This window comes from Malus domestica, chromosome 15, assembly GCF_042453785.1.
Source record: "Malus domestica chromosome 15, GDT2T_hap1".
Classification (NCBI taxonomy): Eukaryota; Viridiplantae; Streptophyta; class Magnoliopsida; order Rosales; family Rosaceae; genus Malus; species Malus domestica.
Genome location: NC_091675.1, coordinates 2,521,692 through 2,536,263, shown reverse-complemented (window position 1 = coordinate 2,536,263; position 14,572 = coordinate 2,521,692). Strand labels below are relative to the sequence as shown.

At 36.5% G+C, this 14,572-nt stretch overlaps 3 protein-coding genes across 3 annotated transcripts; 1 reads left to right on the top strand and 2 right to left on the bottom strand.

The window, feature by feature from the left end:
* The first annotated feature begins 5,218 nt into the window (after positions 1-5,218).
* On the top strand, positions 5,219-5,623 carry LOC139192398 (uncharacterized). The gene has a single exon (XM_070814473.1). It carries the CDS (start codon positions 5,219-5,221, stop codon positions 5,621-5,623), a length of 405 nt encoding a protein of 134 aa, XP_070670574.1.
* Positions 5,624-6,357: 734 nt separating this feature from the next.
* On the bottom strand, positions 6,358-7,037 carry LOC139192397 (uncharacterized). Its single transcript, XM_070814471.1, has 3 exons — positions 6,725-7,037; positions 6,508-6,586; positions 6,358-6,421 (listed from the first exon to the last, which is right to left on the bottom strand). Exons 1-3 carry the CDS (start codon positions 7,035-7,037, stop codon positions 6,358-6,360), a joined length of 456 nt encoding a protein of 151 aa, XP_070670572.1.
* A 5,459-nt stretch (positions 7,038-12,496) lies between these two features.
* Positions 12,497-13,814, bottom strand: LOC103441781 (ethylene-responsive transcription factor ERF003-like). The gene is made up of 2 exons (XM_008380482.4): positions 13,391-13,814; positions 12,497-13,296 (listed from the first exon to the last, which is right to left on the bottom strand). Exons 1-2 carry the CDS (start codon positions 13,471-13,473, stop codon positions 12,840-12,842), a joined length of 540 nt encoding a protein of 179 aa, XP_008378704.1. The 5' UTR covers positions 13,474-13,814; the 3' UTR covers positions 12,497-12,839.
* Positions 13,815-14,572: the final 758 nt, after the last annotated feature.

Below are 14,572 nucleotides of genomic sequence, written 5' to 3'. Positions count from 1 at the left end.
TGGAATTTTGACAAAAAATGTTGCCTGGGATTTAAAGCATATGTGGGTTGTTTTCAATTCCACCATTAAAACTCATGTTATCTGTTTTTAATATTTGGTGGTAATTTTAGGTATTTAATTCTTTATGTAATCCCTATGATCCCTAGAAGATGAATACGAATATAGAAGCTTGAATAACGTAGCAAAAACAAGATTAAATAAATATCAATGTCGTCAAAATCACTAAAACAGTAAAAAAAATATGAAGTCTTACCTCATGTGAAGCTTCAAAAACATCGATTTCGTGTTTCATTTGTCAAAAATAATTTTTCTCAATCAACATGTTTGTAGTTTCATTGTTTAGGGTTTTGTTCAACAACGAACGGTCAGAGGGATTTTGATAGTTTAATAAGATAAATAATACGTTAAAAGTGATTTGAGGTGTATTTAGAATATTTTTTTTTTAACCTAATAAGGTCAAAATTGTCATTGCATAGTAGGGTAAATAAATCATTTAATATTAAATTTTAATTAGGGTGCATTCAACATTTTGTGGGATGCTAATATAAAAAGCCTTATAAAATCACTTGGAGATGATTTACGGAAAAAATGCTTCCATTTTTATTAAAAAAATTAACAGGTTTTTCATAAAATAGTTAAAAGTGCTTCCTAAGGAGTGAAAGTACTTTCATTTTAAAATGTTTAAAACAGGCCTCATTTACGTGTAGGCAGTGACGTTAGGAACCACAAACATAAGTTTATTGGGCCTCTTAATATATTTGATGGGGCTACTTAGAAGCCCATTGTTCAAAATCAAGTTAGGCTTAACCTCTTTTGGCCCAACTTATGTAGGCTGAAAAAAGCCTGGTGCTTCTCTTTTGTTTTTGCTTTTTTAGGAAAAACAAATAGGTGGGAGGATGCAACACGATGACTTCACCCATTCTAGTACTACTCTCACCTAAACTCGTTTAACTTAAGAGTTCTGATGGAATTTGGTGCATGTGAGTTAGTATGATTTAGGGATGACAACGGTTCGGTTTGAGGACGGAAATGCTATATCTATCCTCGTAACCGCGAAAATTAACCATATCTATAACCGCAAAATAACCATCAGGTATTATCCATAACCGTACCCACTGGGTAACGGATTCTCCATCTGTTAACGGTTATATTCTTCCTCCTCAATACCAAAAAAAATATATTCGTCCAATTGAGACAATACAAGTTAATAGATATTAATTTCGTCATTAAACATTTGATATATAAAATGATTCAATGAATGGATCTTGTTGAGTATAAAAAATAAAACACTGATGATATTGGCTTGCTTTTGATATCTCCTATAAGCACCATTGAGTTCGCATTGATTTTGATTCAAAAGTTTACTTTCCCTTAAAATGTAACTTTTGTATTCTGAAGGTAATGTATTCGGTGAATAATAGATATACAAATATATATATATATATATATATATATGTGAATGATAGGATCAAGAGACAAATATTTTTACAAACATTCCTAAACTTCTTTGTAGCCTTCAGATTTTATAACATCTAATTTTACAAACATTCCTAAACTTCTTTGTAGCCTTCAGATTTTATAACATCTAAGGGTTCCTATTTATTCATTAAATGACTTGGATACCTATGTAGATTTTAACTAATATAAAAAATAAAAATAAAATTGAAAAAAACATAAAATCTGAAAGAAAATTAAAACTAAAGTTAATAAAATTACCAAAGTTTTGTTTGGTGCATTGAGGTAGGTGTCGAAGAGATCCACCCTATCCAAAAACCAGAGACAGCGAGAGAGAGAGTGGAATTGAATTACGCCACCATTTCGCCTCTTCTTCCTCCCTCCCTCTCTGTGTCCCTCTCTGTGGTGGTTTACACCACTATATATATATATATATATATATATATATATATTATACTATTATATTATATATAAATTATATTATTTATTATTCGGTTATGAACACGGTTTGAAGTCTCCTATAACCATATACAAAACTATAACCGAATAAAATAAACGATTTTTTCCCATATCCAAAATATACCCAAACTTCCATATTCAAATCCGTTCTATTCGGTCGGTTATTCATGATTATCGAGTTTAACCTTTAGAATTGTCATCCCTAGTATGAACGCAACCGGTGCATGGGAGCTTCTCTAGTACACAAGTTTTATGTGCACAATTATTTCTTAACTGTTAAGATCAATCTGAATGGTCAACGTTAACAACCGGATCTTTATGACCGAACCAGTCTCTCTTAAGCAAAACGGATCAGCCACCCTCTTGTATTTTTAATTAATAAAAAAAAACAAGATAACTATTTGCACACCCTTTGATAAAAGGTCTTGAAGGATTTAAATTGGGAATTAATTTGTAAAAAGGGAAACCTGTTATTTTTTTTTGGACAAACTAAGTTATTTTTCCATTAAACAAAAATATTAGTACAAGGAAAAGAGAGCCCAAAAGGCATCCCACAACCAAAATACAAACCTAGCAGGAAAAAGTCAATACAATACAAAGCCCAAAAAGCATAGTTGAAAAACAGAAGAAACCCTAAACATAAAGAGGAAACTAGCATCCACCACCAAATTTGACGCACCTCAATCAGAAAACCACCACCACAAAAAATCGAACCAAAAGCAGCAACTGGATCAACGGAAAATGGGGGTGAGCGAGCCACCAGCGCAGTGAGTCTTATAATCCTACCAAATAGTGCAAAAAACACTTTAACAGCCACCCAAAACCCAAGCACATCTCCGAGGAGAAGCACCCGGGGCTGAGAAGCAGTGGTTGTTAGTTATGGACTCACGACGGAAGGAAGCATCGGAGCAAGAGAGGTGGCTTACAATTTCAAGTCTGAGACAAGCTCAGGAAATTGAGACAAACCTCAAAGAAAGCCAAAAGGAGAAAAAAAATAAAGCACCACAAAAAAAGAACAGATGAGGGAAAGCGTGACAGGGGAAGTGGGATGACTTGTGGGTGTGTGTAGTGGGTTGGGTTGCAGCAAAAGGGAAAAGGGCGGATGGGGAAGGAGGAAGACTTGAGGGCATGGGTAACGAGCTAGAGAGGAGAAGAAAAGAGGGGAGCAGCAAGGGAAAGACGGCCGACTCCAACCAGAGGAAGGAGTCGGCAACGAAGGCTAGGATTTTAGGGGGTTCTTACGAGAGAGAGCTTGACTGTAGTTTTCCGAGTCCGAGCCATTTCCACGCCTATTTCTTTTGATTTTTTTTTCTTCCTATGATCGTCATTGTTATAAGGTTTATTTGGTTGAAGATATATCGTTTGATTCAATTGCGATGTGTCGGAAACTGAAAGGGTAGTTGGTGATGGCAGATGCCATAGAGGAAGGGATGAGGGATAGATGCCAGAGGGGGAGGATAGAGAACTAAGGCCATCTCCAACTGAATGAGGGCCAAATGGCTCCCTTTAGAGCAACTCCAGCCATCCTTGTTGCTCGGGGGATAGGCTCCAGGAAAGGGCCCGAGGGCCGGTGGGAGGAGGTCCAGCGGTGAAGGGCCTGGGTGAGGGTGGGAGCCCAAGTTGCAGGCCCGTGGAAAATTGACAGGCCTGGTCCCCGAGCCTTGTGACGTCACGCTGACGCAAGGGCTGGGTCCGGGTTTTTTTTTTAATTTTTTTTGTGTCAGGCGCGTGCCCCTCACTCGCGAGTGGGGGCGCGTCGCCCGATAGGATTTCAGGGGGGAGGGCCCACGCGCTCAGACATCCCAGTTACCGTTGGGAAGCCACGTGGCTTCCCACGGTCCGTATGATCCCAACGGTTCTTTAATAAGAACCGTCCGATTTGCAACGGTAATAAAAAAAAGTTGATTTTATATCAACCGTTCGATCTGAGATCAACGGTTGATATTAATCTGCTTTATAAATTTTTTAAAAAAAAAAGAAAAAATAGTTTTAAAATTAAGAAAAGTTACCGTTGTGACACGTGGCACAATCTGGAGTGTTGGAATTCAATTTTTTTAAAATCTAACGGCAGAGATTAATTATTTGAATAAAAATTTAAAAAAAATTGTAAAAAATCCGAAAAATTTGTCAAAAAATCTGAAAAAAAAATTGTAAAAAATTGTTTTTACTTTTCTATAAATACCACTTCTTCTCCATCTACCTTACACCATAATTTCATAGTTTCTCAACTACTTTCAATCAAATTCTTATCTTTCTCTCAAAGTTTCAATCCAATTTTTTTCCACAAAATGACTACTGATGCAGGTACAAATTGGTCGCTTCTTGAAGATGTTGCGTTGTGCACTAGCTGGGTTAAAGTTACTCATAATTCCCTTACGGGTAATGAGATGCAGTTGTGAGAAATGTGGAGTTTAATTCATACCAAATTTCTTGAGCAAATAGGTGGGAAAAGAACCAAAGAATCGATGTCCAATCGTTGAAAAATACTTTGCCATTCATTTAGTACGTGGAGAGATGCCTTGACACAAGCTAGTAGTAATGTTCGAAGTGGGGCAAATTATGCGGATGAGGTAAGAATATATTATAATTATTTGTTTGTATTATTATTTTGTTACCTAATTTGATTATAATTATTTGTTTGTATTATTTATTTGTTACGTAATTTCATTATTATTATTTGTTTGTATTATTTATTTGTGATCTAATTTCATTATTATTATTTGTTTGTATTATTTATTTGTGATCTAATTTCATTATTATTATTTGTTTGTATTATTTATTTGTGATCTAATTTCATTATTATTATTTGTTTGTATTATTTATTTGTTACCTAATAATTTCATTATTATTATTTGTTTGTATTATTTATTTGTTACCTAATAATAATTTCATTATTATTATTTGTTTGTATTATTTATTTGTTACCTAATAATTTCATTATTATTCATTTGTTTGTATTATTTATTTGTTACCTAATAATTTCATTATTATTCATTTGTAGCAACTTCAAGCACAAGCATGGTATGCTGCCAAAATCAAATCAAGAAACAAATCATTCCACCGGTGGGAATGTTGGAATATTGTTAAAGATTGTCCTAAATTCAAAGTTGTGCCTGTTGGTCTAGAAGTATGCATGAACAGCACCCCTCTACACAGCACCCCTCCACACTCTACACCCGATCATGGCTCCCATGTTGATGAAAAAGATGGAGAAGAAGTGCCTGAAACGCCCATTCCTGAACAAACGTCGGGGTCGACCCGTTATCCAATTAGGCCTCTAGGTAAGAAGGCTTTAAAGAGGAAAATGAGTGCTTCTAAGAATGATTATGGAAAGTACATACAAGAACTTGCTCGTCAAGGTGAATTGACGTTGGCACGGGAATTGGCGAAATATGAGGCTGAAAAGGCTAGAGATGAGGCAAAAGTTGCAGCTATTCAACAAGCATTTCAAGCTGAACAGAGGGAAAAAGAGTTACTTAGGCAAGAAAGGGAGTTGCTTAGAGAAGAAAGAATTGCACAACGAGATCGTGACATTATGAACACGCATTTAGAAGGGATGTATCCAAATTCTAAATATTTTTGGCAGTCGGAGAAAGCAGACGTGGTGCAAATGAGGCGTGCAAGAGAAGCGAGATCAAGACAAGATGGTCCTAGCACAATAAGACAAGATGATCCTAGCACCACAGATTGGTTAAGTGGTGATGAATAGGGTACTTTTGTAATCGGAGCCTATAGTTTTCCAATCACTTTGGGTTGTAATTTATTATTTATGTTGTTTCCATTTTATTGAAGTTAATACTTTATTTAAAGTGAGAGTACATGTATTTAATTTCGTAATATATTTATCCTAATAATAAAATCTTTATTCATCAAATTGTTCACGTATAATGAAATTATAAAACACACCAAATAAAACTAAAAAACTCACCAATTGGAATTACATAAACACACCAAATAAAATTACATAAACATACGAAATAATAAAAAACTCACTACAAAAAACACACCAAATAAAATTACATAAACACACCAAATACAAACAAACATACTAAATAAACTTAAGTATCTTCAGCTTGTTTCAATGCCCACTGGTGCTCTATCAAGTCAATTTGCCGATCATTGTGCATATATGACCTTTGAAGTGCAGTATATCGTTGAATGACCATTTCATTGTAACGTCCATCCCTTTCTAATGGCTCGTGTTGCACGGGTTCTTCGGTGGCATCATGCGCACAATATATCCGTGTTCTTGAATTGATCATCGTGTCTGGCTCTGGCTCATATTCATCAACCGCATCATAATCGAACTCATCTTCCACAATCATATTATGAAGAATGACGCACGTCATCATGATGGATCGAAGTGACTCTACATCGAACATTCTGGCAGCACCCCTGACGATCACCCAACGAGCTTGAAGGATACCAAAACAACGCTCCATATCATTCATGCACCCATCTTGACAGCTTGCAAAGTGTTTTTCCTTTGCACTTTGCGGACGTGGCACTGTTTTGACAAATGTTTCCCACCGTGGGTAAATGCCATCAGCTAGGTAGTATGGCCCGTCGTACCTAAGTTCGTTGACGACGTACGTGACTTTTGGTGCCTTTCCTTGCAGGACGTCGTTGAACACTGGGGATTGGGCAAGGACATTGAGATCATTTTGAGCCCCTGGAACCCCAAAAAAGGCGTGCCATATCCATGTATCAAAAGATGCCACTGCCTCCAAAATGATAGATTTTGCTCATTTTCTGTCCCCATATGCGCCTTGCCATGCACTTGGACAATTGTTCCACGTCCAGTGCATACAATCGATGCTTCCTATCATCCCAGGAAAACCTCGCATCTCGCCATTCTTCAAAAGCCTTTGCAAGTCCATGCGAGTAGGTTTTCGGAGGTACTCTGTGGTGTAAAAAGATTCGACTGCTCCACAAAACCTCATCAGGGCCTCAAGAATGGTTGATTTCCCCATCCTCATTATCTCATCCACTTGGTCTGCAAATGCTCCATACGCAAGCATCCGTAACGCAGCAATGATTTTTTGCTCAGGCAGGAGACCCATAACACCACAAGCATCCTTATTTTGCACAAAGTAAGAATCATGGTTGCAAACATCAGTCATGATTTTGTTGAACAAATGTCGTTCTATTCTAAAACGGTGTCTGAAGTACGTATTAGGAAATGCACTGTTATGGACAAAGTAATCGTCCAACAGCTCTTCACCCCGTCGTTGCCTGCTTCTATCAAGGTTTCTTGAACAGTTGGGCTTGCATATCTAAGCACCAGTCTGGATGACTCGACGGGAATGTGAGGCTCTGGCCATTCTTGTTTCGTCATCTCGCCTTCTACGCTCCTCATCCTCTTCCATCTCATTTTGGCTATCTGAAGGTTGAACATTCTTTCAGATTGGTTAAACAATTCTTCCTCTTGCTGATCGATTTCCCACATCATCCTTGATGAAGAAGAAGACATTGTAATGATGGATGGTGAAGAAGAAGCAGAAATTATGAATAATGAGATAGAGATGTTGAGAAAATTGGTGTGAGATTTGTGAGGATGGATGGTGGATTATATAGACGATTCAGAAAGGATTGGATTTTAGATAAGGCCACGTGGCATGCCGTCATTTGTTAAAAATCTGATCGAAATCTATCCTCAAAGATTCTGAAAAGATAATGACATGTGGCACGATCGTATTGGATAAAAATCTTATTGAAATCGATCTCTAATAATTATCTTTTCGGATGATGACACGTGTCGCAATTTTGAACGAGTTAAAATCTGATCGAAATCTATCGTCAAAGATTCTCAAAAGATAACGACACGTGGCACGATGACATTGGATAAAGATCTTATCGAAATCCATCGCTAAATAAATTTTTTTTATAAAATGACACGTGGCGCAACGAGAACGATTTAAAAAATCTTATCCGAAATTACAAATAATTTTATTTTGTATTATTTAAACAAACAAAAAAAACTAATATTTTATTGCCTATTGCCAGGGGGAGGGCTCCAAGGGTGGAGATGCAAATGGCAATTACTGTTTATTAATGGCAGTTACTGTTCAAATGGGTGTATTCAATAGTGGATTGCCAGGGGGGAGGGCTCCATGGGTGGAGTTGCTCTTAGCCCTATAGCTCTATAAGAAATTATATTTGAACGAACAGTGTTATGCCATATTTTATATCATCTTTAACCAAGGCCAAACATTGCCCTTTGACAAAAAATCATCTCCAACTGAGGGGACCAAAAGGTCATAAGCCAAACATAATTTATTATTCTAATTAAATTAATATGGTTAATTAAATTAAACTACCATATTAAAATAAGGTTTTCGAACATATTTTGAGTGCCACTTGTCGCCAAATGAATAGACTCCGGATTTCTTATCTTTACATAATCTCAATAATTTTTTGGATAAGATTTCAAGTAACATGCGTCGCTAACGTGAGTAACTCTCAATATTTCTTATCTTTATGTAATCTCAATAATTTTTCGGATAGGATTTCGAGTGACACGTGTCACTAAAGTGAGTAACACTCTAGATTTCTTATCTTTATGTAATCTTAATAATTTTTCGGATAAGATTTCGAGTGACATGTGTCGAGATGTAATTGGTTGTGCAAATTTGAGATATAATTCTTATCTACGTGGTGCTTTTTTATCTTCAGCTTTGAATGTTGTAGGAATGGCAGCCGTTAGCATTCAAATGGGCTGAGCTAAAGGGTTGGCAAAATGTCAAGCTTGACATTGTGGAGCTGGATGGCTGGCAAAATGTCAAGCTTGACATTCTGGCGCTGGAAGATTGGGCTGAAGGGCTGGCTGGAAATGGCCAGGCCATTGGCCTGGTTTAAGGGTTTGGGCCCAACGGAGCCCACAAGCCCTTTAGCCTAACCCTAGGTTGGAGATGATTTTCATGTCATTTTGAATTATTTTTAGCCTTATAACCCTTTGGCCGGGTCGATTAGAGACCTAACGGGTTTTGTGATTTGGGTTTGGTTAACCTGGTGGCGACTTAACTTAAAGTGACAATCTCATTCGTCCATGTTAATCTAACGGTCTTTATTTACATGTGTAAGAAGTATGTGCATTAGAGAATTTTTTGTAAAATATTACGCACCCAAGAGATTATTACCAAACTAACGGCCCAACATCTAGTGACAAAAAATAAGCAGCCAAAAAGATGAATAAATAAAATATGAGGATATTAGAACAACAATGCTTTATTTTTATTTTTTTTTAACTAACGATATTATCTATCATAAAATGGTGGGAAATAGGCTAAATCTCACAATGAGCCAGTAATAATATGGTTCAAATTCGTCGTTGACGAGAATCGGACCTAAGACTTTTTACTTTTAACAAAAAAGAATATCAATAGACTGTAGTACTGGCAACAATACTTTACTTTTAGATATTTAGTCAACTGATATGCCTCGAAGCATTTCAGGGTAGATCAGCTAGTCCCACATCTGCATTCTATTAAGTCACGGATTTCCACTTGATCTCGTGTGATTTCTCCGGATCCTTCTTCCTATAGAAGACAGAATTACATTTCCATCAAGGCACAGTGAGACTTGACAAATTAGGTAAATTATAGTTTATGAACCTCCACATGTGAAGTATCCAGACTAGGCCCTTCTTCTTAAGCACTCTCAAAGCTGCTAGATGATGTCCTAATTTGGTGAAACTACTGCCTGGCCCATCCCCTACCCAACTGAAAATTACGTGACTGATGACTAATTAACTAATTAACATAGATGATTAGTACTGCTTTTCTCATAGATTATCATGCCACATTATTGTCTCCTCGGATTAGTTTAAAGAGTAATTGTGATTAGGACCATGTGGATATCTCAACAACTTGTGTAAACACGCTCTGCTGCACATGCCCCAACCATGTGATTATTGGATGGGGGAAACAAGAACAAATGAAGTATGAGACATAGAAAATATCAAATTCAGTTTGTGTTTGTTGGATTTGGCGCTACTACGTTACGAAAATTATTGTGTGATACTAAAAGACAATCATGCAGTATATTCAATTCACATTTTATAATATAGATCAACAACGAGTTCATTACCACTTGATATAACAACGAGTTAATATTTTAGAATTAATAGCAGATTAATATGTTTTGATAAGAATGAAATGATAATACTACGTGATGATTAAACACGATAGTAGAGTTATTGTGAATTATGTGCTCATAAACAGGTTCAACGTATTTTGGCATTGCTGGGAGAGTAGGACACCCACCAAACCTTTCACTTCAGAGACTTTTCTCACTCCCTACTCCCCTAATACAAAGCAATTTGCGTTTTGGATGTTTGCATTCTTTGCACTTGATCCAAGACACCTTAAAGGCCAAAACAAATGATAATTCCCATTAATTAGAGAAAAATTTGAAATAAACAATTAAATGTAAATTTTGTTGTTGGGTAATGAAAAGATTGAGCACCAAATATGATTGTCTCTTCCTCCTCCATGAGATTCTATACACCATCATGATTGGATACACCATCATTTGTTTGACTGCTTTTTCTTCTGATCAAGATCTCTCCTTTGACTCCTCTCTCTCTCTCTCTCTCTCCTCTGGTGTGAAATTCAAGGGAATGCCTCTGTTCTGTTCTCCAAAATGCGGAAGGGTATCCTGTCCAAATCATTTTCACTAAATTCTTCAGATTTGGACTATTGAAATTTGATTCAATAATTATAAACAGAGATTTATTTTAAAAATTATATTAAATTTAACCGTTAGATCAAATTTTAATTGTCCGAATTTCCGAACTTGATGAATTTAGTAAAAAAAATCCGGAGAAGATCCCTTCCCTCAAAATGCAAGTTGATCATTGTGGTCACCCAAATTCCGTAACGTTGCATGTTTTTACCGAAACCCTAATGAGTTGATTTTATGATGCAAAGAGCAGAAGAATTACTGCTTAAATTATTCATAGTTTTCTACGTTTTACCTGGATAATGCTCTGGAATGTGCAAAAAAATGGTGGAAAAGTAAGAGCCAAAACCCATCCATTTCAATACTAATCAGGTTGTCCGATCAATCTTCAGTAAAAGAAGTGCTTGTTGTCTAAATGGGGATTTTCCTATAAAACTAATGATTCGATCGGTCTCGTTTCAACTGGTAATTTTGCAACATATATGCTCTATACGATAGGAAAAATTTATTTATAACGAATTAACGTTGGTCCTGTGGTTATAATATTCCAAATCAATCATGTTGTCACTCACTAGTGAATTAAAATATGAAATTTTAACGATACTTTAACGAAAAACCACACTAAAAAGTCAATCATGTATTATTCACTTTACCTTTTATTTTGTTCTGATAGTTAAAACTCAAAATTTTCAAATCATTTTAATTAGTTTTCTTATTAAAATATCCAAACAATTGCATTCTCGTTGCATGGGGAATTTGAGGAAGGGAAAGTAGTTTCAGATCAGGTGGAAATTGATCATGGTCCCCAGGAGAGTTCTCAAGTTTCAAACAATTGATGATGGTGAGCTCACTAACTTTGGTCATAATTTAAGCACATTGATCAAAAGGTTAAAACAAAATAATTAGAGTAAACAACTTTAGTTTTTGATGATTGTGGGGAGCAAAATCAATTCCCAAACAGGTGAACAATCATGAAGTTTTCACTGATAGAGATGGGACAACACACATGCAATTGGTTGCATAAATTAAACAAAAAAGTTGGGATTGCCTTTTTGGTTGAATCCAGCAGCAGGTATAATTAAGATGAACATATTTTATAAGCACTCTAATTAGGGTTGGATTAAGAACTGCAAAAAAAAAAAAAGACAAAACCTTGTTTACTATTTTTGTTTATTCAAACAAGGTTTTGTTTTTATTTTATAATAATATTTTACACATCCCAATTTAAGGGAACAATTTACTTACATTCGTAAGATGTTATTGTGTCTTCTCGAATAATATCCCGATGTGCAGGGAAGTCTCTCTTCTTGTGAGGAGCTCATCATATATATATTATACTCCAAATTGTTTGTTAGTTGATTGAAATAGCAAGGTACGAGAAAGTGTGTCCATTTTTTTCTGAATAAATCGGCAAATTCCCAACAAAAAGCCTGCTCATAAGTTGGTTTCGCTAGTGTTCATAAGTCAGAACTACTTTAATTATTTTGCTTCTTAAATTTGAAGATAAAAAGCCAGAAAACCATGCGTTGTCTGGAAGGCCCTAATTTAAAACAATTACTTTTCACCTGATCAGAGTGATAACTTTTCTGATGAGATTACAGTACCGTGCGCGCACTAGCCACGGCACCGAGCAATTTTATTATTTGTTTTCTTGGAAAGATAAAAGGTGCACAAGAAAACAGACAGTGCTCTCGTTTTCTCCCCTCGTCCGGACATGGAAACTGATATTTGTATGTACAGCAGTACAGGGCAAACTAATTAGTTGAATTTACTGCATTCACTTTTATACGATCTTCGAATTTTCCATGTACTTCCAAATAAAATGAGTGGCTAACAACATCGGTTCTGCAACTTTCAGAAGAAATTCAAATCACTTGCGCTTACTGCGGAGACGATGAACTGGAAACAATTAAAACCATGGATAATTAAGCATAGAATTAATAATAACAATAATGTACAAATAGCATCATCAGATGGTTTACTTAGAAGGTAGTCCTAATGGGGTTCTAAATCTAATGATGCAGCTGAGGACTTCAATTTCTAGCAAGTTTGAGAAAATTGGGTTAAATCTGCTGCATGAGTTTGCATCGGCAGAGAAATAAATATAGGGCGTCCGGTCGGAGTTTTTGGAATGGTTCTAATCAGTAACGTGCATGAATGGATTAAAGAGATTTTCACTGTTCTTGTCTACTATCCAGAGAAACCACAGCCAGGGAGCGGGCGGGCAAGTAAAGAAGTACACTTTAGGTAGGTTGTGGTGGCACAACAGAGCATAACTCAATGGACCCGTAATGCAGTAACTCCTCAATCATCTGCTCAATGTGATCATCTTCAAGTGGCTTGAACTGCTGGCTGCTGCTCTCTACTTTAACTTCCCTCACAATCCAATTTTCCTCTGCTCCTTGCTGAATTTCCGGTCTGATCATCTCTGGCATTTTCGCGCCCGATGACACTAAAGTTTTCGGCTTTTTTGGCTCTTGTAGTGAAGTTTTGGTCATTTGGAGTGAAGCCATGTAACATCTGTGCAGTTTTGCTGTCAAAGTTGCCGAGAGAAGTTTGGAGGCCGAGGACTGAGACGCATTTGGGTTATAAGGGAAGTTTGTTCTTGCCCTCGGCCCGCACATGAGCCTCGCCGCTTCGTCGTAAGCTCTCGCCGCGTCTTCCGCCGTTTCGAATGTTCCCAGCCAAATTCTAGTCTTCCTGCACAAGAAAGAGAAACCTTTCTTTTAGTTTCCAAGTCACAATCCAGAAACGCGAACGTAAAAAACTGTCATGTTTTAAAGCGTGGACTTACAATAAAGGGTGGCGGATCTCGGAGACCCAAGAGCCCCAATGCCTTTGTCGGACGCCTCGATATCGCTGTTGCGGTCTCGCCATAGCCGTGCAAAAGAAACGTTTCTTTTAGAAAGTGTTTGTGAAAATGCCTCAGAGAAGAAATGCCAAGTGAAAGTTTGAGGGGAGAGAGGGGATTTTGCAGTTGGGTTTGTCTGACAGATATAAGGACAATTTGGAGGCTCTCTCCCTCTCACTTTTGTTTTTCTCTAAGGACTTGGGGTCCCACAAGAATTTGGACTCTTGGGTTCTTTTTCCCTGTATCTTATTATTTACTAGTTGGCTTCAAACTTTTGCTGCAAACTGATGTGATATTTTTTTTCAACAAAAATCTGAGGGGAAAGTTTCAAACCGGACCAAATTCAATTCACATGGTTGTAGTTTTGTAAATTGGAGGATTAGATTATAATTCTGTTGCTTTTCATGGACCTTCTATTCTTCAACAAAATCTAATGTCAAAGTCCCCCACAGATTCTACATGTGAGTTTGGTCTTAAGCAGGAAACAAAAAGACAAAATAAATCATATAAGTTTTTACATGTATGCAAATAATTAGAGAGTATAGTAAGAGTGGCAACTCCTCTTTTTATGGTTATGAACTTTATAATATTCATTATTGTATTAATAATTTTTTTAAGGAATCTTGGAGTTTCAGTTTGATGTATGTTTTGATAATATCAAGTTGCAAAAACTTGCGACTGATTGCTTATAGGCAATGATCAAAACTGATAGGTTTGCATGCTCTGTTTTTTGGAGGGTAGACAGTAAAAATACTGCTACCAGAATATGATTGGGTGAAGCCCTAATATGAGACACATTGATTAAAGCGTCATGAACCGACATAATTACCTATAGCTGAATATGAGCGTTTAATTCTACACGCGTGATGAAAAATCACTAATTGTTGAATCTAACACGTGAATAACTTGTTGTGAAAGGTGTGAAGTTGTGAATATATAACTCAAAACTAACGACAACGAACATGTAACAATCTCAATTTTCAAGTAAACAAATCTTCGGCCTTATTTTAAGGATCAATTTGCAGTTAGAGAAGAAACCAACTTGATATTTGTCATATTGATTGTACTGTTCTGCATCTTCAATTTTGAAGTAAACAAAAATTGGAGGCATTGGAAAACGGGAGC